At 39.8% G+C, this 27,222-nt stretch overlaps 1 protein-coding gene across 1 annotated transcript in view; it reads left to right on the top strand.

The window, feature by feature from the left end:
• Positions 1-1,845: 1,845 nt before the first annotated feature.
• The window catches only part of l(2)k05911 (CLIP and Tryp_SPc domain-containing lethal (2) k05911), a 95,027-nt gene continuing 69,650 nt past the window's right edge, over positions 1,846-27,222 (top strand). The window contains exon 1 of the mRNA XM_072305081.1: positions 1,846-2,230. Coding sequence (XP_072161182.1) covers positions 2,074-2,230 — 157 coding nt within the window. The 5' untranslated portion in view covers positions 1,846-2,073. The remainder of the gene's footprint in view (positions 2,231-27,222) is intronic.

The raw sequence follows: 27,222 nt of genomic DNA, 5'->3' as shown, positions 1-27,222 counted from the left end.
CTTAAGCACGAATAGTTGTATCCTCGTAGTTTTGTGAAAAAGCCGTAGCGCTTTCAGTTTTAACACTTGTGATAATAGGATATCGACGGTGGAAGTCGGCAATCACATAACTCGGTTTGCGACGTCGTAGACTCCCTGTCATACTTACTTTTTTAAACGATACGGAAAAAATAGGGTAGTCGACACAACCAGCGGCTGGTTAAAAATGTGCCAGTTTCATCACCAACCATTGATGTAGCTACCGGGCCAGTTGTGACCTCCACCGCGGTAGTTATCGTAACTACCATGGCTGCAAATCTAGAGGGCGGCAAATTTTGCAATTTTTTTAAATGTAGGTATAAAAAAATATCGGATTTAGGAAAAAAATAAATTACAAACGAGAAAAGGCGACAAAATCTCTCATTTCCTGAGAGTGTAGTAATTTTTAATTTTGTCGTCTTTCAGTGATACAAGAGACAGCACCTTCAGTTAGTCGAGTTAAGAGATAAACCAAACACGCAATTTGGCCTGGAACGGCGCGGCGCAGAGAGCAATGATGACGAGGACTTGAGATGAAAAGGAGAAGCCATCGGCGCAGCGATCGGCATGTAACACATATCAGCGCCTACAAGACTGCACGAATACTTCACGCATTGCATCAAACACAGTGCGGTCATTGCGGTCAGCGTGAAACGGATAGCGCCTACAAGAATGCATGAATACTTCACGCATTGCTCCAAACACAGTGCGGTCAGCGTTAAACGCATGGCGCCTACAAGACTGCGTGAATACTTCATGCATTGCGCCAAACACGGTGCGGTCGGCGCGGAGGCGGAAGTTAAAATCATTAATCATGTTTGTTCTTTCATAATTTTTTCGTTCATTTCTTATGAATGGAAAGCCTTGTCCACACAGAGATAGGTTTACAAAACTTAACTTTTGCTAGTAGTGTTGACTGGGCATCCCCAAAAAATGTGTTCAACACGAGTATACGCGTCTTTCTGCACCCCTCCCCCGCTGGCACTTTCACTTCATGGTTTATTGATGTTTCAATACGAATGAGAAGGAGGCGGCAAAATACAGGCGGCCCATGGGCGGCAAGTAAGTATATCCGGCCCTGACTCCCTCCAAAAAACACCGAAGATCTTGATTTTTGAAATTTTAATTTTCTTCCATTCGGGCCGATGTTTTTGACCCAAGGGGTTGGGCCGCGTAGCAGCTAAGGGTCGGCCCGCGGGGAGGGGGGGGGGCTGTGTTCTTGCGATATTATAACATGTCGTCGCCTTCCTGCCAAATTATCACAAGCGCCATGCGACGTTTCAAAATTCCCGCCGCCATTTTATTTTTTTCAGAGAAATTGTTGATTAAACACTGGACAAAAACACTGGATCTAGAGATCAGACTCTTGAAAACATTATCAAGAAAAAATACTCTTGATTTAATCGGATTTTTGCTTGAATCAAAACGAACTCCGCTTAAATTAAGAGGCTTGGTTCTTAATTTAAGCTAGATTCTGATTGAATCAAGAGTACTTTTTCGTGTCGATGTTTTTAAGAGTCTGGACTCTAGATCCAATGTGTTTTTTCCCAGTGAATCTGTTTGAAAATTTCACCGAATTTCATCGGCAGCACAAAGAAAATTCAGTGAAATTTTCGGGCAGCTTCGTTGAAAAATTTTTCTGTAAAATATAAAATGGCAGCGGAAATTTTGAAACTTCGCATGGCGCTTGTGATACTTCGGCCGGAGGGTGAAGATGTTGTCTCTAGCTTGATCCTCCAGGTCGAGATAAAGTGGGAAGTCCTGCGGTGGAGATGGCAACGCAGCTTGGATTCGCGGGGCAGTGGCGAGCCCTGGGTTGGGGGGCCCTCGACCACGCGGGCCTCCAGTACTCCCGAGGTACCGCGCTCGCCAAGTCGCACTGCCACCCTGAGCCGCGCGACCGGACCATGTAAATCTCCGCCCGGGAAACCGAAGCAACCGCCCAGATTGTGATAGCAACCCACTGTGATACTCCATCCTAGTGCAAACCTGTGGTCCTCAGTGCTCCCTAGTGACCGAAAGATGCTCGCGTGCTGATCCGCCAATCGGGTAACCATGCGGGTGTCCGGGTTCCGCGTCTTGTCCGGTGTCTTGTTCAGTGTCTTGTCCGTTTCCGTGTCCGTCGACGGGGTTTCAAGTGTGTCCGCCGGGCAGCGCAAGGCTCTCCAGAAGACGCCCCGATACGAGACTGATGATGCCGTCGTCGTTCACGGTGAGTCCAGTCTTCGCCTGACGATTTTTCCGACCCAAATCACCAGCGGGCTGATTGTTGAAATTGATAGGCAAAGCTACACTGGAAAAAAAACACATTGGATCCAGAGTCCAGACTCTTAAAGACATCGACAAGAAAAAATACTCTTGATTCAATCGGATTTTTGCTTAAATCAAGAACCAAGCCTCTTAATTTGAGCGGATTTTCTTTTGATTTAAGCGAAAATCTGATTGAATCAAGATTATTTTTTCTTGTCAATGTTTTCGAGAGTCTGGACTCTAGATCCAATGTGTTTTTTTTTCCAGTGTATACACCGAGAAAAAAACTTCGGTCAAATGAACCGAAATGTACGGTGTTCAATATCGGCCGCACTGTTCGGTTCATGCGACCGCACTCTCGGTTCGTGCAACCGAGCATTCAAACCGAAGAGAATTTACGAAAAAGCTAGGTTGCTTGAATTAAGGGTACGGTTCCCAGAACCAAGTGAGCAGTCGCATGAACCGAACAATACGTCAGAACAAAATCGAACACCACACATTTGGTTCATATGACCGAACTTTTTGTCTATAGACAAAGAAGACAAAAAGAATATGGAGGGATCCTAATGGAAGCGAGTGGTTGCAATGGACATAGGAGGTAGGTAATGGACTAACTAACGGCAACCCACGAGAGACCCTATGGTAAGTCCATCATTAACCCCCTTAGTGTATAAGAACCATCCATTTCAACCAATACAGGATCGCTCCATAGTCCCTATGTCTTCTTTGACTATAGCCTTGTATATAAATTTCAACAATCAGTCCGCTGTTTGTTGCAATCAATAGACAAAGCGATGGCAAACGAAGACATTAGTAGTATTGAGAGACCCAATTAGTTGAAATGGGTGGTTCCTATAGACGAAGGAAGAAAATTATGGACTAACTTTAGGGTCTCTCGTGGGTTGCCGTCTGATTATGTGCCTCCTTTGTCCATTGCAATCACCCATTTCTACCAATAGGATCCCTCCATTTCCATTACCTTTTTGTCATCTTTGTCCATCGCTTTGTCTACTAATTCCAACAATCCGATAGCGATGATCGAAAAGAGCCAAATTCGCACGGTTCAATTTTTCATCCGACTTTTCCGACTTTTGAGTGGAAATTTTTCCTACTTGAATTGCACGGTAAAATTTTTTATATAATTAAGGTCGAAAAAAAATTGAATTGAAAAAAATTGAAAAACCGTTTGAATGGGGCTTCATTGAAGCGTTGGGTGCAGAAAGGGTATTTCTCTGTTTCGATATCTCAGGATCTCCGTTGACGTTTCACCCACTATGATTTTTATGAGCAAATGCATGGAATCCGTTACAACTTTTACTGAATGTTCTTTAAGATTTTATCACGGAAAAAAATGGATTGCTGATTCAACAATTAAATTGTTAACAAAAAGTGACGGACATGTTTCAAAAGTACATTTCACAATCGTGGAAAGCTAATTCAACACAGGTGTGGTTAAATTAGCATTTTTTATTGTAACATCTACATTGAAATATGTCTGCCACTTTTTTTTAATACATAATTGTTAAATCGGCAATTTCTTTTTTCCGTGATGCTGAATACTAAACATTTCAGGAAATTTACCCAATAGTTTCCTTTCAAAAATACAAATTACCAGCGAAGACCCTGCAACATCGCAACCAAAAAATGTCCTTTTTGCACCCAACCGCTCAATTATGCGTGGTTCAGATTATCTGTTTTGCTTGAGTTTACTTACTCTTTCATGACAAAATCGTGCGTATTTTGAGGCGTAGAATCAATCGCGCATGGTTCTGAGCTTCCACAGAGTTTTCTGGACCGAGAAACTAGTGTCTTGCTAGTAAAGATCCACTACCATGCCTTATTCTCCGATTGTGAGAGCCAGTGGACTCGTGGAGAATTTTGGACCAGACTACCGAACTCCACGGGTCATTATACAAGGCTTCGTGTTATTTTGCAGCTTCATGTCTACCTAACGAGAGATCAAAATGCACTAATGCTGAAATTGCCTCAGAAATGGAAAAAATGCAACCAAATTTTGAGTTTGAATGAGTATCGTCCTTTTTTTTTAAAGTATTTTAAGAAGTCTTACCTACATAATTTCACCTGCTGACCCTCCAAAGTTGGACAGAGTTTATAGTCACATCCCAATAGAATGCACTGGACACTTTCTGACTTTGATTCTTTTTAATTTCTCGACACCGAGCTTTCGGTTCGTGTGTGACCAAACTTGCGAGGTAAAGTGAACTGATGAAAAAAGTTTCGTTACATGAACCGAACTTACGGTTACACAAACTGAAAGTACGTTTTGACGTACAGAATAGTTGCGGTGATAGATAAAACCGAGCTTTTTCATCCAGAGAAGCACTAAAAACGTAGAATCGACACCTTGGAGCCAAAATCGGGGTTTTCGCTACACTGAGCAATGTAATTTCCACTTCTAGGCACATTCTGCCTGACTTCACCACATATTGTAAAGCCGACTTTTTAATGGTTACGCGCAATCATGCTAGGAGCCTGGAAAAAAATCAGGTCTGACCAACAAAGTAGAAAGTCTCTGCTTCCATTTTCCCCCTACCAAATCCGCTCGAATCTACATCTGGCTCTGGATATCACCACATTGTCGAGAAATATATGGATGTATTTATGCTAAAAAGAGCCATGTGTACAGGGTTTGCGTGAAATATAGCTCCTTTAAGAATAGATACATCCATATCGTCGCTCCTCTGACGTAAGGGCGTATCTCGATTTTCGCATGAGCCTCAGAAAGCATAGATTTATATGTGAAACAGGGCTCACGTAGAAATTGAGATATGCCCTTACGTCAGAGGAGCGACGATTTATCTACTCGTGCACCTACACGTAGTTCTCCGACAAGTGGGATAAGAATGAATGAAGGAATATAATTCAATGAATGATTAAAGCACGACCACCTTTGATACCGGATAAAGGTGAAAAATCAGCACTTTTCTCCATTTAAATCCACGTAAAATACCTGCGTTCAATCGCACAACTTGGCAAATTTGACGCCCATTTGCCTTCATCAGCGGTAAAATGGATGGTAGTTGAGGGGCTCGGAGGACAAAGCGGATAAGTGCTGTTTTTAAAAAAATTGACTTACTAATGATTTCAACTAAAACTAATCTCAAAATATATTCTGCAAGATATTCACCTCTAAAATCCAATTTTTAAGCATCAAAAAGTAAGTTTGATGAACTTTCTATCCGCCGTGAGGCTCTTTGTAATTTTGAAATTTTAAACACGCATTTCTGGAAATAGCAAAGACCCCACTTTTGCGCCTTGTCCAGAGGGTGTGACGCACTTTGCGATACATCGATTAATCTGCCATTTAAACCTATGAAAAAGGATCGATAAACAGGGTGTTCGCCACGAACACCTTAGTTAATAATCGATTCTTTACCACAGCTTCAAACGGGGAAATATCGATAATCGAGCATTCACGCCCCACTACTGCCCTCAATTCATGAAAGCACCTAAAAGTATGTATCGTTATATATAAAGCGACACTCTAACTATTAATAAGTTGGAAGTAAATTTTTGTGCTGGGATTGTAATCGTCATACAGGTGTCCAGGTGCATTTTTATTTTATTTTTCATTTTTCCTCAATACCAACGATGCTATGAATAATGATCAGGAACTCTGTCCAGTTTCCCGAAAGTCTTTTAGAGACTGCCTCGGAAGAATCAGTATTGATCGAGGAAAGATCATGCTTTATTCAGAGCGATGAGGATGTTTTTCTCACCGACGTTCTCCAGTGCTAAAGGGGAGAGTAGCGCTCAAGACTTCAGGAAAATTTTCAAACTTAAGGGATAAGTATGCTATTTTTAGCTTCTAGCCAAAGAAAGCAAATTCAATGGTGAACTGCTAAACACCGGCATTTCAAAATTTCCACTTCCATTTTATTATACACATGCAATACACTGGAAAAAAAACACATTGGATCTAGAGTCCAGGCTCTTATAAAACATCGACAAGAAAAAGTACTCTTGATTCAATCAGAATCTAGCTTAAATCAAGAACCATGCCTCTTAATTTAAGCGGATTTCGTTTTGATTCTAGCAAAAATCCGATTGAATCAAGAGTATTTTTTCTTGTCAATGTTTTCAAGAGTCCGGACTCTAGATCCAATGTGTTTTTTTCCAGTGTATAAAACATGAGTAATACATCAATTGTTCATTATTTTGAATGCATTTCTAGGACTTCGGGATGTGGTTCTGATAACTGCATTTCCAGGTTGTGAATACTTGATAAAGTTTTTTTTTTTTAAAAAAAAAAAAAAAAGAAAAAAGAAAAACCAAAACATTTGTATGAAAAGAGAGGAAACCAACACTGCCGTACTAAGGAAAAGCGCCGTACGAAAATTTGAGAGTTGCCAGATTTCCTCCGATAGAATGTTAATTTTTGAGGAGTGTTATGAATATTCTTCCTTTAAATTTTCAGGTACTGTAAATTCAATTGCGATTGAAATTCTGCGAAGAATTGAGAGAAAAATATCCAAAAGTTTTCCAGGAAATTCGCATTATTTTGAAAAAATTTGGCAATGCCCGAAGGCTCATGAGGCGTTTTTCTTGGGCACATCAGAATAGGTAGTAGTCCCTAAAATTTTCACATAATCTGTATCCTTCACACGGAAAAATGAGGAAAATTTTTAAGAAAAACATTAAGAACTTTTTCGACTTGAAAAATGAATTACGGTAGGAAGTCTACGTCCTCGCAAACCAAGACATCCATTTTCGCAGTTTCACAGTCCAGGTGCTGTTTTGTCTTGGTGCTTATTATCTATATCCGGTATGGCGCTCCTGCTCAGCAATAGAAGTTATTAGAGGTGACGTCACCATAGAAATTCTTCATTACGCAGATTTGGATGAAAACAATAACAGTGATATAACCTCTTTCAATGTCATCAATGAGAATAAGTCGATATAATATCGCTTTTCTGTGACGTAACACTAATAGCGTCTTCTATCTATCCGTCGTGTCGGTGCGCTACGGAATAATCACTTTAAAGAGAGTTTTCCGCCCTTGAAAAAGCAAACCTAGAGGTCCGCCCAAGGAATTCTGAACGACAGGCGAACTCGAATTTAGGAAATACTCGGTATTAATGAGTGAAACAGCGCCATGGCGTGCTTTGCGATGCATCGATTGATATGCCATTCAAACCCATGAAAAAAATCAGGGAGTTCGCAGCTAACACCATGATAATCGATTCTTTACCACTGCTTCAAATGGGGAGATATAAATAATTGATCGTCCCTAGCTACTAGGGTGGAAGAGTACGTGCGCCTCACGTATGTATGGCAAAAATGCTGAGAGATAAAAAAAAAAAAAAAAAAAAAAAAAAAAAAAAAAAAACCACCCCAGAAAATCAAAGAAAACTTACGGAGACTTAAACGCAAGGGTAAGAAAAACGAAAGTCCCGACTTGTGATCACAGCGATTCAGATCGTCGGCAATGTATCGGCAATGTATGTGTCGGCATAGTAAATTTCATGTCACTAGCAAAGAATAAAGATCAAAGACAAACCGAATAGTCGCGGTGATATGCAACACCGAATGTTCAGCTCATAAACCGAACTTTTTTTCCAGTAGGTAAACTTGTTTTTACTATTTTTAAGATTTTGGGCCAAAATTTCAAGCCATGATTTACATTACAAGGATGATATGAATGATAGAAAGAAATCGTTTATTCAGAGGTGGCGATAGCGCTGGAAAACTCACACCACGCTTTTCTTCAATTCTCGATTTCTTTCTCCATATCTTTGTGATTAATCCAACTTTGTCCATTTTCTCATACAGCGCTATCACATAGCGGGTCGATTGTTAAATCGTTATCGAATGATCCTAATTGGACGTATTTCTATCAAACGGAACTATGTGCATAATGACGTTAGCCCTGTTATGAATATATTCTGATGGGTCTCAGGGCTCATGTCTTAATGCACATAGTTCCGTTTGGTAGAAATACGTCCGATTGATAAATCCCTATCCTAGCAATTATTATTGTTATCGATCAAGATCATTCAATATCGATTCAATAATCGAGTACATTTTTGTCCGAGTCGGATCGAATAAAGGAAATGGAGCTTGTGTTCGTTGCTGCAAACAAGTTGGCAACACTCTCTACTCAATTTATATCCTCTAAAAATATCGATTCTAGAATCGATTGTTTTACATCTTACATACATTTAAATGGAAGAAAAACAGCGTTGCCAAATTGCATGAATCGCCACCGCATGAAAAACCCACCGGGTCTTGAGTCTTTGATCTCCTGTTCGTTTTTCAAGCAACTTCCCGAATATTTAAATTATTCAAACTGCTTTTTCAGACTGATTGTCGGTTTATTACGCTGGCGCTGACCTCTTAAGCTCGGCGCAAGACATTAAGAAGAAATAATGGGCCTGAAATAGGGGCGTATCCGAATGCCATCGCGAATTTCCAGTCTATTTTTAAAGGAAAATGGTGGGAAGAGAGGCGTTCCAGCCATCGGCGCGATCGATCGAACAAAAAAGTAGAATCACGTTGTAAAGAGGAAAATTGTAATTTTCACAATGTTTCGATTATCGTTGTCGGTTTACCGGAGAGAGACGCGGCAACCGAATTTTTGAAATCGAATTTTCTACAAAATTCCACCCATTTGATTTGAAGAAACTGAACGATTCTGCTGAAACTGAAACATTTGCTCTTTTTGCAAAGTAAGACAATTGAGGGGCTTGGAGGACAAGGCGCATAAGTGCAGTTTTTTTTAAAAAAAATTGAGATATTAATAATTTCAAATAAAACTAAACTGGTAAAAAAAACCTCTTGGTTCAAGAGTGCAGTTTCTTGTCGCCGGATTTAAGAGTCTGGACTCTTGTTTCAATGCAAAATCCGCTTGAATCAATGCAAAATCCGCTTGAAACAAGAGTTCAAGACTCCTAAATCCGGCGACAAGAAACTGCACTCTTAAGTCGATGCACCGCGGCATTGGTCCAAGAGGTTTTTTTTACCAGTGTAAGTCTTAATGCTTATTCTGTGAAAAATTTGCACCCCGATTCCAATTTTTAAGCATAAAGCATAAAGCATTTTTTTTCAAAAAGTCAGTTTTAACTTTCTTTCCGCCATGAGGATTCATGTAATTTCGAAACTTCAAACACGAATTTCTCAATTTAGCAAACACTGCACTTGTGCGCCTTGTCCTCCAAGCCTCTCAGTCCGTCTTTTCCCAGACGAAGGGACGTAACTAAATTTCAAGGTTGCGAAGTTGATTCCAACAATTCAATTTTTTACAGGTGAATTTTAGAAATTTTAAAAATGCCCAAGATTCTTTTGTTAAAAATGCAATTCTTGCTCACGGTTACCAGAGATGGTGACAATCAAATTTTTGAATTCGAACTTTCTTTCGAGCCGTGGACATGTCACAAGAGCGTTGTGGACAGGGCTCATGAGTTAAAGCCGCTCGAGAACGACAACGGAGACGGCTCCGTTGCCGCTGACGTCACTGGCGCTTGAAAATCCCCACTCATACTTATGGCCTTCAACTAACGAGCACACCCCATCTCATCATATGCAAATAATTCCATTTAGCATAAATACGTTCAAATATCAATACACGATTCTGTGACCGGCGCAACTGACCCGTTCGGCCCTTGATTTGAAGAAACTGAATGATTCTGCTGAAACTGAAAAAGTTGCCTTTTGGAGCACTTGAGCACTTTGGTAGACTAATTCTTTACAAATTAGGTCATGATTGCAAAACCAGTTCTTTGACCTTTTGGTCTAAACCTATCATTGGGCGAATCTTCGCGTAGACCTCTGAAAGGAACTTTTACAATACAGGGTGATCCAGGGATAAGTACGAATATTGAAGGAGTCACTGCTTTGGGTCAAAAAGAGACATTTTGTGTTAAACTTTTTTTCCAAAAAAGGCTTTTTTTCGGCTTTCCCTGGGGGCCACGGCCCCCAAAGTTGGAGAAAAAAAATCGTCATTTTGAGGGGGGTTGGATAGCATCGAACACAAAATCGGCCAAAATTAATGTTCCTGGCGACAAAAATTGATTTTTGACGAAACCACTAGATTTAGCGTTGAAAAATATTAAGGAAATGTATCATGCGTTTTTTCGCTATAACTCATCGTTTTCGAAATAATAGGGACTAATAGGAGATAATAGGGGGATAACGGGACCCCCAGGAAAAGCGTTTTTGGAAAAAAAATTATACCACAAAAACGTCTTTTTTGACCCAAAGAATCAACTCCCTCAATATTCGTACTTAATCCTGGTACACCCTGTATAGGGTAGATAGGGCGTTTTTTCGCTATAACTCATCGTTTTCGAAATAATAGGGACTAAAAGGGGATAATAGGGGGATAACGGGACCCTCAGGAAAAGCGTTTTTGAAAAAAAATGTATACCAAAAAACGTCTTTTTTGACCCAAAGAATCGACTCCTTCAATATTCGTATTTAATCCTGGGACACCCTGTATACGAAAGATAGGAGTGCGGGGTCTCTGAAGTATATCGTCTCTGGTTTCAGCCTGTGCGGGAAAAAGCGACGGAAACGAACGGGGAAAGAAGGAAGAGAAAAGTGGCCTATTAAAAAGCGTTTCTGGAACAAATTTATACCAAAAAAACGTATTTTTTTTACCCAAATAATCGACTCCTTCTATATTCATATTTAATCCTGGGACACCCTGTATAGGGAAGATAGGAGTGCGGGGTCTCAGAAGTGTATCGTCTCTGGTTTCAACCTGTGCGGGAAAAAGCGACGGAAACGAACAGGGAAAAGAGGAAGAGAAAAGTGGCCCATTAAAAAGCGTTTTTGGAAAATAATTTACACCAAAAAAACGTCTTTTTTTGACCCAAATAATCGACTCCTTCTATATTCATATTTAATCCTGGGACACCCTGTATAGGGAAGATAGGAGTTTTGGATCTCTGAAGTATATCGTCTCTGGTTTCAAGCTGTGCGGGAAAAAGCGACGGAAACGAACGGGGAAAAGAGGAAGAGAAAAGTGGCCTATTAAAATACGCTGAGGACGAGCGCGACGCGGCGGGGACTTTGTCTCCATTATCACACATTTTTCTGGAGTCAAACGCTGAGCCCGGCACCTCACAAGTTAGCTGCTCGATCGCCCAGGAATTTTTATGCAGCCGAGTGTTAAAATTTCCCAAAGCCCGCCACGCTGCCCGCCTGCCCATCGGATCCAGCTTAAAGGTTATACAACGTTGCCGCGATTGAAACCTCCAAAACTATGGAGAGGGAGAGAGAGAGAAGTAGATATATGGTTACGAAAAAACCACGAGCAGTCCATGACCAAAGGCGGATCCAGCAATTTGGCAACACCGGATTTCCTCCATTAAAACCTCTGTTAAATAATCGATTCTTGTCGGAGAACCTGGCCCCTACAAGAATCGATACATTTCCATAGGTTTAAATGGGGGAAAAACAATGTTGCCAATTTTCTGGATCCGTTAATGTCCATGACACATTTGGATCGAGTTCTTCAGAAAGAGGCCAAAATTTTCGAAAAAATTGAGTGAAGAATGTTCTTGAGTTTCACCAGTTGTTTATTTTCTCCTGCCAGAAACTCAAAGTCGAAAAAAGAAAAGAGGAGAGATTTCGTGGAAAAGGGGGTCAAATTTTTTTTCAACATTGAGGCTTATGGACGAAAAAAACTTCTTTTTCTCAGTTTCTACTCGATGTGGATTGGTTTCTCTCTGAAAAACTCGGTCCATCTATAGGTGGCCGAATCCGTGAGAAGGGGATCTTTTCGCCCGAAGGGAAATTCTCCTTAAAGTGTTGAAAATGCATAAAGGAAAAAAATCGATGGGCAAAGAGTGGAATGACGTAACCTCGTTCTGAATGTTGTAAACTTCCTGTCCCACTCCGTGTTTTCTTCAGAAAACTATAGTCAATGTAATTATTGTTGCAGACATTTAACAGAAATAACACAGACATTTTAGCAGCTGTATAAATGAAATTTTCGCTGATTTTACCTCCGATTATTAGCAAGAATCAGCAAAATTTAGGAAAAAATGACATTGTCAAGTTCTCGAAAAAATTCGACTTTTTTAATCAATTTTGTAACCTTGGATTGGAGTTACAATCCTTCGTCTGGAAAACAGCGGCTTTCGAATTTTCTTCTCAGATCAATTTAATTTCCGTATGCTCTACTTTTCTATTTCTGCGTTAAAGTCTCCGGTCAATATACCCATTTCCCGTCGAGTATCGTACATGTAGTGAACGTTAAAGGGTCTACTTAAATGTGGAACTAGAACATTACTTTTTGCTTGCCAGCTCAACTGTATTTCCGTATACTCCACTTTTCTATCGCTGCGTTAAAGTCTCCAACCAATACCCATTTGCCGTCGAGTAACGCAAATGTAGTGAACGTTAAAGGGTCTACTTAAAAGTGGAGTAAACATCACTCTTTGCTTGTCAGTTCGTTCAACTGAATTCCTGTATGCTCTACTTTTCTATATCTGCGTTAAAGTCTCCGATCAATACCTATTTGCACATACGTCGAGCAACGTATGTGCTGTAAAGGAATCTACACAAAGGATCTACTTAAATGTTCAGTTAACTTACTTTTATTCTCTCATGGCTTGCCACAGCATCATCTAACTACTAATAACCTAATATTTTAGCGGGCTGAGAGGGGGGAGGCTCTTTTAACAGTATATACAACACTGGAAAAAAATACACATTGGATCTAGAGTCCAGACTCCTGAAAACAGACAAGAAAAAATACTCTCGATTCAATCGGATTTTTGCTTGAATCAAAACGAAATCCGCTTAAATTAAGAGGCTTGTTTCTTTATTTAAGATAGACTCTGATTGAATAAAGAGTACTTTTTCTTGTCGATGTTTTTAAGAGTCTCGACTCTAGATCCAATGTGTTTTTTTCCAGTGAACACTGCAGTATAAGTTTGGATTGAAGGCATTTTGGTAAAGAACAGCTAATGAATCGCGAGGAAGGATTTGATCAAAAATTTACAAATCGTCATCTTTCTGAGGAGGTCCACAACGTCCAACGGGAGATTTGGCGGAAACCAGAGGCGCTCGCTGTCTCAGAAAATTGCCGGAATAATCGTGACTTAATGAAGCGGTGCTCGACTACAAAGAGCTAAGACGAATTGTTGAGAGGTTTTTATAATTTTCGAACGGGCCCATCTCTCTTGACTTGAGTCTGATTTTGTCGCCCTATGCGTTGCGTTGCTCATCAGTTTATTTCATTCGTTTCCTAGCCATTGTCACCAATCTGTTCGGTTTCGAATTGCCCTTCGAGCTTGGTTCAATTATTCAGGATGTCGTCCAGTTTCGTTTTCTCTACGTTCATGACACCAATCGATTTCGCATAGTCGCATCGCCGCTATTCGATGCATTTCACGCAATACTTGTGAACCCTGGCTCAATCCTTGTAACAATTTTAACTTCTGTTAGAGGGAACAAGTTGAATATTCGAATGTTGCCAAAGTTTCATCGATGAAACATTTACTGTTAAGGAAAGTTTTGAGTATCATTAACTTTCAGGAGTACTGGATTAAATACAAAAATACACTCCAAAAATTTTTCAGGAAAAATTGTTAAAAAATTCTTGAAAATTCTTATTTTATCAGAGGAAATTTGGCGACACTGGAATGAGTACTTTGAGACGCATCGTATCCTAGCTGCAAACGGATTTTTTTTTCTTCTTTAAAAAAATAGGCCTTTAATTTTGGCGCAAATTTCAAGTTTAGCCTTTTTATTTCATTCAAAATTTAATTCTCCGTTGGAATAAAATAATGACTTCTCGAGAGGTTGAGAGTGATTTTTTCTCATTTTGTGCCGAGTGCTGTTTAACTCTCACTTTTGACTAAAATTTTATTTTTTTCTTCTAGTCGCCATAAAATTTCTCCACGATGAAAAGTAGGGAAAGTTGAAAAATTGAGGTTAGCTTCAATTCTTTTAAAACTGATTGCCAGAGATGAAGCTGCTTTCTTCGTAAATACGGAAAAGGAAAAGAAAAAGGCAAGGAAATGGAGGAAAAAGTGGTCAAAATGCTAGCTGAAAAAACAAATCCTCTCCAGAGGAAATAATTCTATGAGGCACAGGCGTACACGGGCCGCGTTAAGCAGTAAAGAACCAAGCCATGTTATAACTGTTGCCAAATTTAATTGGGCAATTTAATTTTTTACATGAGAACAGTTGTGCGAATTTGTGTGCAAATTTCAGTGAATTTTCTGCATAGGACGAACAAATTCCTGAAAATTGTCAAAAAATCCACAAACGTTATCTCTTTTAAAAAATGAAATTGCCCGGTTAAATTTGGCAATAACTGATGTGGCTTGGTTCCTTTCTACTCAACGCGGTCCACACGAGATAAAGACAAAACGCTCATAAAATAAAATTGAAAAATAGCTCGTAGAATTGGCAACGTAGGAATAATGATTGCTTTTCGATCGAGAAAAAACACCGGAGTTGACGTTTTGAATCCCAAATATATCATCAGAGTGTGGTGAAATGGGCGGTTAAACATAGAAAAAGAAGCTGCAAGCACTTTTTTTATCGGCCTCTAGAGCAATTACCGAATTTATAGAATGGGCGAACTGACTCTAACGGCATGCCAAGGACTGAAACTAATTTTTTTTCTCTGCTAAATGGGCAGTTATTATAGCTATTGACCATTGCCGAAATTTTGAGCGAATTTTATTACTTCGAGTTTCTCGCCGGAACCACAAGCTTACTTGCCTTGTTTACGTAAGGCGGTCCACGGTGACTCTGAAAGGCAACTCCCAAATTTACGTATCGAATCTTTCAATCTTAAACAAATGCATGCTTTTTGCTGGGCGGCAGTTCCAGAACACCTCTAAATTCCGAATTTTCAGGATTTCCTTTCGTGTTACTTTTTTCATTAGTTGAAGGTGAAAGTTTAAAAACGCGCATCTATCTCGGATTGCGACGTCGCGAATTCGTAGTTTCCCTCACGAAGGAACGTAACCTATCCCAAGGTTGCTAAATTGACTCAAACAATTTAATTTTTACAAAACTGTTTCATGTGCAGTTTTTCTTCAAGAATTTGTCTGATTTTTGCATGAAATCGGGGGAAAAATCAGTGAAATTTTCAGTGAGAAATATCAAAACTGTCCCGGTAAAAATGAGATTTTCAGAGGAAAATTTGCCAACATTAAAGTATAGTTATGTTCTTTCGTTAGAGAAACGGCGAATTTACCAATGGATTTTAATGCTTTAAAAAGACCGATCGACTTTCTTTCTTTAAAATTGCTCCTGATCTTGTTTTGTCGTTTCGTACGAAAGTCAATGGGTACGATTTCTTATGAGAAGTATCGATATTTGGCGACCAGTCACATTTGCCTGGCTGTCTCGATTTGAAATCTAAAGCAAGATTTCCGTGAACGGTTTTTGCAACAATGTTGTCAAATTCCGAGATAGGTGTTTTGAACTGTGTCAGTATCAAAACAATTTTCCTCACTAGGTTGAACGTTCTGCAGTCCGTGTCATAGATTATTTTCCGGATAAAACCAAGCCTAAAAAAACAACAACAACACAGTAACGAAGATTGAAACAGCCATAGGGGGCATAGGGTTATCGAGTGGGAAGATATGGCCTCTCTAACTTGAAATCTATCGTCCGTAGCTTCGATATCATAAATTAAGTGCTTTTGAACTCGGTTTATGACGCTTCAGAGAGGAGTTTATGACTCATAAAATCAAAGAATGAATGAGATTTATGAGCTGATGCCTCGTTATTTAAAGCTAAGCATGTATCAATTACGATGTATGCGAAGATAAAATCTACTTACTAGATTTTATTGGTAGTTTACAGGTGCCATAGAACATTCATAGCCTTTGAAAACAAATTTACATGATTCTTACATCTAACTCAGCTTTTTGGAAATATCTGCATGTGCAACCAAAATAGCTCTCAAATTGTAGGCTCGCTACGCAGATAAAGGAAAGAAGAGGTGGTTTCATTTCGGGCATCTTGGATTTTTTATTTGACGAAGATAAGGACAGGCGCTTTTTATCATCGATTTTCATGAGAATGGTGTATTTTATGGAAAAAGTCATTCTACATAAAGCCTTTGAAATTATACTTTGAGTTGAACTTAGCAAAAAAACTAAACGGACGTTTTGGTACGTTTTTCATATTTTAAATTCGGATTTTGCTGGAAAATCGACGCCATATCGTACCTTCCTACGTCTCGGGATAAACGATTCCTCAAAATACGACCATCTCTCTTTTTTTCTCCATGCACTACGCATATTGCCTTTTAAATTTAGATTGTGCCTTTGAGATAAACTTAGAGAAAATAAAAATATTACCCATTTTAGGCAGACTTTTAAAAAAGACGAATGATGCCAGGAATACGGTCATGTGTAATGAACTTAACCATCACGAACGGTTATTCGTAGGATAGAAAATCAGTGAAATTTTGAATTTAATCCGCATCGCAGCTAGGAGAAATATAAATCGGCTAACGAAATTTTTCGTCGCCTAATCCACCATTCGGTCAATAATAGCGCTTTTGTCAGTTCAATCGAAGCTTACGAAGCGATTGAAATGTGTGTTATACGCCTGTGAAATGTGTGTGTGACATGTTTGTTGTCTATACAGCGAAATTGAAGGCGAGCTACAAGTGAACGATACCTACCATTTGGTCAACAATATCGCTTTCGTCGGTTCAATCTAAGCTTGTGGAGCGATGGAATGTGTGTTTTTCGGATAGACAACTATTCGCGCTTCCCGGTATTTTTGTTGCCTATGTAGCGAAACTGAAGGCGAGATTCAAGTAGAACTCTCTCTACCAACAGAATTACACATTATCGTTCATCGGTTCAGTCAAAGCATGTAGCGGGGTTGACATTAGTTAGTCTATTATTTAACTCCTTTGTCCGTTACCCGGCTCCACCAATAGGATCGCTCCATTTTCCCTTTGTCTTATTTGTCCATCGCAATGTCTATGAATTGGACCGCGTTAAGCTAAAAGGAACCAAGCCACATCAGCTATTGTCAAATTTAATTGGGCAATTCAATTTTTTACATGAAAACGGTTGTGCGGATTTTTGTGCAAAGTTCGGTGAATTTTCTGCGTAGTACAAGGCAAATACCTTAAAATTTTCAAAGGAATCTGTGGAAATGTTCTCTTATAAACAATCAAATTGCCCAGTCAAATTTGGCAATAGCTGATATGGCTTGTTTTCTTTCTGCTGAACATGGTCCATTTATTAGAAAGGTATTTTTTTAGCGAACTGAGAGTAACACACTTCATGGCATCATATTGTTTGAAAAATGTAGTTTCACTTCTTTTAGCCATTATCAGATTTTTTGATAAAGTGCTGTTTTACTGTGAGAATCTCCTACACCATTCTCTCCTCAACCAAGATCCTCAAGCACAAGCAGCGCTTCATAAAAAAATCTGAAAATGGTTTTAAAAAAAGTAGGAGAATATTTGGACGTATTTTTGTCAAACGGAACTATGTGTAATATGACGTGAGCCCTGTTGTGCATATAGTCTCATGAGTCTCAGGGCTCATGTGTTAATGCACATGGTTTCGTTTGACAGAAATACGTCCATTTGTTTAAAAGACGTTTCTTAATTTCAAACCTTTCCACTTTTCTACGGAAAGATTAGATCAGATACAGGGTTGATTCCTTTCTGCTAAACGGGGTCCAATGTCACACTGGAAAAAAAAAACACATTGGATCTAGAGTCCAGACTCTTAAAAACATCGACAAGAAAAAATACTATTGATTCAATCGGATTTTTGCTCGAATCAAGAACCGAGCCTCTTAATTTGAGCGGATTTCCTTTTGATTTAAGCAAAAATCTGATCGACGGCAAATAGGTATTGCTGGAGACTTTAACGCAGAGATAGGAAAGTAGTGGAGTATACGGAGATACAGTTAAGCTGGCAAGCAAAAAGTAATTTCTATTTCACATGTAAGTAGCTCCTTTAACGTTCACTGCATGTGCGATACTCGACGGCAAATAGGTATTGGCCGGAGACTTTAACGCAGCGATAGGAAAGTAAACATACGGAAATTAAATTGATCGGAAAAGTAAATTCGGAAGCCGCTGTTTTCCAGACGAAGGATTGTAACTCCAATCCAACACTGGAAAAAAAAACACATTGGATACAGAGTCCAGACTCTTAAAAACATCGACAAGAAAAAATAATATTGATTCAATCGGATTTTTGCTTAAATCAAGAACCGAGCATCTTAATTTGAGCGGATTTCCTTTTGATTTAAGCAAACATCTGATTGAATCAAGAGTATTTTTTCTTGTCAATGTTTTCAAGAGTCTCGACTCTAGATCCAATGTGTTTTTTTTTTCCAGTCAATAATAACCCACAGAACGCTCTGCGTTACTGTGCATATGTCGCAGGCAAATAGTAAAATCAGGCATTTTGTCAAATGCCTAGGCAAATAGTCAAATATTCTAACTTAGATTGAAATTCTGATTATTTTCCCATAATTTTAGACAAAATAGTAAATTGCTCCTGTCAGAAAAAATTCTCAGTAAAAAGCATCACACAATACTATTTTAAACGATTTTAAGCTCCTGAATAGACACTTATCTTGAACTTTTCAGCGTGTCGTAAAATACAGATTCTTTTAGATTTTCAACACTTAAAAATATGAGAGGCAATTGAAGAGGAAGAGACAAAAAGAGCTCGTAGGTTTGATGAGTTATTTTTCCAAAAATATTGATAACTCGTGTGCTGTTCGCCATAAATTCGCAAAATTTTGTAGACCGTCAAAATTGAACTATCTGCCTAGGCATTTGACAAAATGCCTGATTTCACTATTTGCCTGCGACACACACATCACTACTTTGTACCGGTTAATATCGCAGTATCGGCAGCTCGAGGGGTCAGCAGTCAGGAGTTGGCATCAGGCGACTTCGGATTCCCGTTGCTTTTCACCATGTCCATTCCCGTCTCGATTTTCTCTCTTTTTTTCCTCCGACCAAGTTTTCACATTAGCGGCGGGAAAACCTGTCGGGAAGGCGTTGTCCGCTGGGGCGGACACCCGCGCCTCTTTCCATTCTCACCGTCGCCACCCTTCCACCGGACGAGACTTGGTTGATCGAATTTTACCCCTAAAATCGGCAATTTTCCGAACGATGAGGCAATGTTGCTTCCGATAGATCGAGATTGAAACGAAATAAAAACAACGGCAGTCGCCGGACATGTCGAGTTGGAAAACCCGCTGTTGCCAATGTTTGCATCGCGAGAAATACTGCTAAAAATGCAACTCGTTTAGTTTTAGTTTTAAACCATGGAGATAGATAGAAGGAAATACTCGTATTAGTTACGTTATATTCAAATAAAATTCCTTTAAAAAAACAAAAAAAAGCAAAAAAAAATTACTGCCGTTACATCATTTGAGGGGCTTGCAGGACAAGGCGCATGAGAGCAGTTTTGAAAAAAATTAAGATATTAAAAATTCAAGTAAAACTAATCTTAAAGCTTATCCTGTGAAAAATTTGCTCACAGATTCCAATTTTTAAGCATCAAAAAGTTAGTGTAAACTTATTTTCTGCCATGAGGATTCATGTAATTTCGAAACTTCAAACACAAATGTCTCAATTCCCAGAAGAAGGGACGTAACTCCATTTAGAGGTTACAAAGTTAATTCAAACAAATCAATTTTTTACGGGTGAATTTTAGAAATTCCCAAGTTTCTTTTATCAAAAATGAAATTCTTGCTGTCGGTTGACCGGAGACGGTGATTAAAAAATTTGAGATATTAATGATTTTAAGTAAAACTAGTCGTAATGCATGTTCTGTGAAAAATTAGCACTAAAATTCCAATTTTTAAGCATCATAAAGTTAGTTTAAAGTTCCTCTCCGCCATAAGGATCCATATAATTTCGAAACTTCAAACACAAATTTCTCAATTTAGCAAAAACTGCACTTATGCGCCTTGTCCTCCAAGCCCCTTCCTTAGGGTAAATGGGCCTGTTGCAAACTTCAACTAGAGCAAAATGAAAGTCATATAATATAGAAAATGGCTACAAAATCTCGATGAATGCATCAGGAAAGTCTATATAAAATACATTTTTAACTTCACAATCTGCGTAAGAAATACGCTTCCCCCGACGGCACAGGTGCAAATTTTGAAAGTGGAGTGGTTCCTGGATTCCATCCAACGCTTGCACACTAGGATGCTACACAGTATTCAACATGGCCGACACCAACCCGCCAAAACACACTTGACGAGACAGGAGTTCATCAACCGGCGAGTTTATATTTAAATTTTCCTTGCTTTGATAAAGACCATACCATGGTGCTGTCTCAGGAAGCGTCAGCTATGTCGAATACCGTGGAGCATCTTAGTGCACAAAGGTCGGATAGAACGATTCCTCTTACAAAATGTTCACTTGTACCGCAGTATCGTTTTTCAAGCGGGAAGCTTTAAAAATGCATATTTCTTACGCCGATAGTGAAGTTAAAAGTGTATCTCACAATCAGACTTTCCCGATGCGCTCATTGTGATTTTTCAATCATTTTTTATGAGACACAACTCCTCTTTTTCCTCATAGTGATGATTTCGCTGATGCAACAGGCTCATTTAAGCGAATTGAAAAATTCCAAGAACAAATTTATTTAGCTTATACATTTTAAGGATGTAATTATGTTCTTATGTCAGCCATCTATAGCGGCACTGCAGGTTATTTTATGGCTGTTCAGATCACACGCTGGGACGGGAAATTTTATGGATTGTCAAACTGTAATTGTCCTGTAGTTTGAATCAGGTCAGTGGTAGGTCAGGCTAAATGCATCAGAGGGTGAGGCGTGAATGATCGATTATCGATCCTTTTCCGTAGGTTTAAATGGCAGGTCAATCGATAAATCGCAAAGCTCGCCGCGTCACTGAAATGCATATGTCATGAGGCGAAGAGAAAAAAAAAACTTGGGTCTTAACTGTATCGCGGCTTAGAGAGGCTAATGCTGCATTTTTAAATGCAAAGAACACCCAAATATTCCACAAATCGATCCTTTGGCAGTGATTACAAATTTGAGAAAACCGAGAAGCTGAGAGACAGTTCGACGGCGCCAATACCAGTATGAGTGACTGCCAATGGCGAGGCGTGAATGATCGACAATCGATATTTCCCCATTTGAACATGTCGTAAAGAATCAATGATATCGATCCTTTTCCGTAGGTTTAAATGGCAGATCAATCAATATATCGCGAAGAACGCCAGGCCAAAACACAGTGCAGTTGGCGCCAAACGCACATAAGCGCCTACAAAACTTTAGGAATACTTCACGCGTTGCGCGTACACCACGGTGCGCGATTGACGCATATTAGCGCCTACAAGACCGTTGAAATACTTCACGCATTGCACGTTCGTAGGCCCAGTTTTCTCGAGATATGAAAGTGTAAGCATCGGGAACTGAAAATTGACTTTCTTGTCCCTATAGAAAACCACGAACGGCGGTGTTTTCGTTGTACTGAGAGATTTGTGGATAGGTTATACCCAATGCATGCATGCACTGAGAGTAGCAGTGTGAACCAACTGTGAACCATGTGACATTAATCGACACGGTGTCTTATAAAAGATTAACGGGCTGCCAGTGTTTCTAGGGATTTATTAATTTGAGTCGATCGATAGGAATTTTCGCGAATTTTGGAAAATTTTGTTGAGCAAAGTCGTAAAGAACTCAAAAATGCACGGAGCTTCCGGTTTTCTTGTAATGCAATTTTCTTGTGCTGAGACAAACATCATGAGGGAAGCCAGGAGCTATACTGCCGTGCTATGTAAGAATGCCGTATGAACAGTCGAGAGTAGTCAAATTTCCTCGAATAAAACATGTATTTTTGAAATAAGTTAAGCACATTTTTCCTCAAAATTTTCACATATTTTAGATTAAATTGGGAACCAAAATTGTCTGACAAATTGGAGTATAATATTCAGAATTTTCCCAGTAATTTCGTCTGTTATTGAAAGAAATGCGGCAACACCTGAATGCTCATATGACGTTCTCCTCAGCACGGCATAGGAACCCGCGCTAATGGTGTCGGTAGTCGCATCACATAAGTCGCAGGAGTGCTGAACAAACCAACCTCAAAAAATGATTTTATAGCGAGTGCATATGATGATTCTAATATACTCTATGTTACAAAACGTTCTACCTCTATAACGTCAACGTCAAAAGGAACCAGCACCTGTATTTTTGAATTACTAATAAACAACACTGCCTACGTAGGGATAAATCGATCAAGGGCATCCGACATAGAGTCAAGAATCGACCTGTAGAGGCCAGAAATCGCGCATGCGTATGAAAACAATTTCCATATTTTGACGGAAAATTAATGAACAGCGCGAGGTTCACCCCCGGATACGTCGGAAAATGTAAATGTCTTCGATTTGCAAACCGGGGCACTTGGCGCAAATGGTGTCAATCAAAGGATTATCCGTGTTCACATCAAAATTCGATTTTTACACCTTCGGCCGCGGAGAAAGCCCGCATCGCACAGTGGAACCAGTGGCGTGGCGTGCTTCGATATACATCGATATTTCCTCATTTGAAGCTTCACTGGAAAAGATAAAAAAAAACACATTGGATCTAGAGTCCAGACTCTTGAAAACATTGACAAGAAAATGAACTCTTGATTCAATCAGATTTAAGCTTAAATCAAAAGGAAATCCGCTCAAATTAAGAGGCTTGGTTCTTGATTTAAGCTTAAATCTGATTGAATCAAGAGTATTTTTTCTTGTCGATGCTTTTAAGAGTCTGGACTCTAGATAAAATGTGTTTCGTTTTCCAGTGTATGGTAAAGACTTGATTATTAAGGTGTTCGTTGCGAACACCCCGTTAATCGATCCTTTTTCATAGTTTTAAATGGCAAATCAATCGATATATCGCGAATTATGCCATGCCACTGAGTGGAACGAACCTTTGGAAGAGATTGGACTCGAACTTTTTCTCCATAGAGTACATAGAGTCGTTGTAAATGGGAGAGCTGGCGCCATGTTCTGGTCGACGAGTTCCGAGCCCGGTGTGCGCCGAGCTTTGGTCACTTTTTCGATACATTTTCGATCCAAAATGGCGATGTAGAATACGTAATAGGTGGGTTTGTTTTATTTTGATTTCAACTAATGGAGTTACTTTTTCGCCTCAAAGTTAGTAAGCAAATGTAAGGGGGAAATTAGTTCCTAGTAATGACGTTGGATTTATTACCAAGTTTCGTTATGCAAATTTTGGCATGCTCTTGCACGTGGCTGGGATTAGTGGCGGGTGTTGCCGGTTGGCAGGAAAAATCTACTTTCTTTACATTAACTCTAATGAAATAATTCAGTGATTCAATGGAGGAACAGCAACGTTGTTGAAGAAATGGATATCCGGGCACAAGTGCCGCAGTTTTTTGGGTGGACAAATACAAAGTAAGAGAGAAATATTATTCACCAATATTTTTAATTTTTCCAACCAGGGTTTTTATTTTTTGATAAAGCGCTGCTTTACTTTCGAGAGTTCCAGGTGCAGGGGGTTCAAAAAAATAAAAATAAAATGGCTAGAAAAAGTTAATAATATTGGTAAACAATATTCAGACATCAAGGAATTTTATTCTAGGATTTCACTGGATTTCATTCATCGATTGACCTGCCATTTAAACCTATAGAAGCGGATCAACAAACAGGGTGTTTGCAACAAACACCTCAATAATCGATTCTTTACCATAGCTTCAAATGGGGAAATATCGATAGTCGATCATTCACGCCTCACCACTGGTTACCAGGTTTTAAATTTTAACTCTTTATATCGACTGTTCATATGTTCATATGTTCATGTGTTCATAGTCTACGTTCATATGTTCATTTTTTGAAGTGTCAATCATATGTTCATTGAATGTTCATATGTTCATATGTTCATAGTGTTCACAGTATTGTTCAATGATGTTCATATGTTTTTCATATGTTCAATAATGTATGCATATGTTCGATGTTCATACGAGATATGTTCAGTATGTTCATACGTTCGATATGTTCGTATGTTCGTATGTTCGTATGTTCGTATGTTCGTATGTTCCGTCTCACATGTGTAGTGAACCCTTTTAAAATCTCTCCTAGTTCCTATTTCACCCTCCATGCAGCAACGCTAAGGAAGAACGCCGCGCGCCGTATGAACATTCGAGAGTTACCACATTTCCTCCGCTAAATTTTAATTTTTTAGGAAAGTTATGAATATGTTTCCTCGAAATTTTCAGACACTTTCGATCAAATTACAAACACAATTATCTGTGAAAATGGAAAACAAATATTCATAAATATTCCTGAAAATTAGCGATTTGTCTAAGGAAATTTGGCAACGCCTGATGGTTCATATGGCATTTTTCCTTAACACTAGAGTCCCTTTATACTGAGAGTCAAGACAATGTGAATCCATTTCTGATTGGTTCCCGTATTTTAGGCCTTCGCAGTGTCACAAACGGGAATAAAGATTACATTTCCGCCGATTGCAAAGATTATAATCTGGAATGGACCAGGGAATTACGGTTTCGGCAAGGAACAAACGGAATGAGAGAAGGAACGGAGAAAGGAATTAAAGAATGGGCCCATCAAAGATTACGAAAAACGTTCAATTTCTGTAATCTTTATTCCCGTTTGTGACTCCATGAGGGGGTGTTGTCTTAACTCTCAGTAGAAAAGGACTCTACTTAACACGGCAGCATTGCGCACTTATTGGCAACAGAGAAGGCCTCGCATCAACGTTGCAATTTCATCTGGAGCGAGTTTTAATCGGGGAAAATTTCGAGCAAAAAACCGAGTTGCGATGAGAGACACGGTGGAATGCGGTCCGAGGATTTTAACCTCTCGGGAGGCGCAATTTGATGACATCGTCATTGGTCGAAATTTTGCCGGCACTTCGGGGACGCCTAAGCCCGGTGGTCACTTAGGACCTTTCTTGCATCTCTCTCCCGCTAATGGGGCCCCAAAAGGGGCGAAATTGTGAAATGCTTTCGAAGAATCGACCGTAAAGACTCACTGGAAGAAAAGTCGCTTGGCTCTGGAGTCCAGACAAAGACATTGACAAGAAAAAATACTCTTGATTCAAAAATTAAAAGGAAATCCGCCTATATCAAGAGGCTCGGCTCTTCGATTCAAGGGAAAATCGAATTGCATCGAGAGTATTTTTTTTTCTTGATCGATGTTTTTAAGAGTCCGGACTCTCGATCCAAGTGATTTTTTTTCCAGTTCTTGCTATGGGCGCACTGTAGCTTTTCAAGACTTTGTGTCGGATTAAAAATCATCAACCCTAGTCTGATTGACTTAACGTCGTATTCATAGCCTTTCTTTCAACAGATTCAGGGATCGATAAAGTTCCTCGCTTTCCACAGTTTCGCGCGAGCCGAAACATGTGCCTCCATGAAAAATAATGATTTTTTTTTTTTTTTTTAAGTCGCCAGGTTTTTCGGTCGACCGGTGGGAAGAAAATTTTAAAATGGGAGTAAAAAAGGCCTCATCAACGCTTATTTGGATTGCATTCGGCAAAAAAGAACCAGGAACATTGCAATGTTGTTAAGATTGTGCAACTTCATTCGTTTTGCGAGAAAAACCTGACCATCCATTAACAGTTTCTATTTTACTCGCTAAAACTGTTAATTCAAACAAAAATTACCACGAAATTTCGTATTTTTCGTGATTTCAGTAATTTTATTACAAAGTATGAAGTTGCACATAGCATCATTGCAATGTTTCTGGTTCCTGTTTGCAAAATGCAATCCATTTTACCATGTCTATGCCAGACGTCGCGAAGACGAAAAAAAAAATTCGAGGCTTTCCTCAATTTTCGCGCTTCACAATTTACAATCGCATAAACACCGTATCGCTAAATCTGTTATCGAAAAAACTTCCGCACAACGATCGCTCCATGCGTGTGACGTTTGTTCGTAGGCCACAATCGATCCACGGTTCCTACATCGTCGGCACGTCCTATCATCACTTTCAATGACGTGACGTCACCCACTTTCATCCGTTATACCCCGATGCAACCGGACAATTCGTGGTGCCGCGAGCTCCTCGGAACTGCAACCGAATCGCTCGCGTTTGGCGTTGGCGGGCCATCGCATCGGCGACTCCGAGTGACAGTGACTTTGACACCGCGAGCGCGGTCACTCACTCCGCATTGTTCGCGCGAATCCTCGCCGAGCGCCAACTTCGCGCGGGGGGGCCGGGGGGGGGGGGGATCTCGGGTCGCGGGAGATTAAAACGCCCCACAGTGGCGACACAGCGCAAACCCACAATAGTCACCCATTATCCCTATTATATCCTCGCGGCTCGATCGCCGCGATCCGAGCGCGCACCTTGCCATCAAAATCGCGGACCCGAACGCGGAAAGTTTTCGGGGTTGTCGGATTGACCGCGGAAATTCGGACGGGAAGGAACCAAGTCGGGTCGAAATTGGAGCGCGTCAGGCAGAAAAAGCCCTGAAATCCATAGCAATACTTGCATGATGGGGCTCAAGTCACATTGGATATACTTCATTTTGATTTAAATGCGTCCCATAAGCAGTGTTCGAAACTCACAGGCGCCAACGCGCTAAATGTGCCTAAAATATTGGTCATGGCGCCTAAAAAATGAAGGCTCTGCGCCAACGTGGCCCTAAAAATCTGAATTTTCATATTGGGTGATTACTCGAAAATTTCAACACTGCAAGTGAAAGCTTTTTCTATTCCTCACGATTTCATCCTTTGCGCTTTTGTCTTCCCCAAGTTACAGCTACTTACTAGTTCTGTTGCGAAAACATCTTGCATGTAACTTTTCACTAAATGCACCGCAATATATAGGCAAAAAGTCAATTTGGCCCCTGAAAAATCTCCAATGGCGCCTAAAAATCGGGCTTGATGCGCCATTTGGCTAAAACTCAAAGGTGAGTTTCGAACACTGCCATAGAACCATGGAAACGCATCATACGTACTAACCTGATTGTTGCGCCGGGTGTATGACTAAATTCATCGTTG

The sequence above is a fragment of the Bemisia tabaci genome, chromosome 10, assembly GCF_918797505.1.
Source record: "Bemisia tabaci chromosome 10, PGI_BMITA_v3".
Lineage (NCBI taxonomy): Eukaryota > Metazoa > Arthropoda > Insecta > Hemiptera > Aleyrodidae > Bemisia > Bemisia tabaci.
Note: the sequence above shows the minus strand (reverse complement) of the source record. Positions and strands in the feature narration are given on the sequence as shown.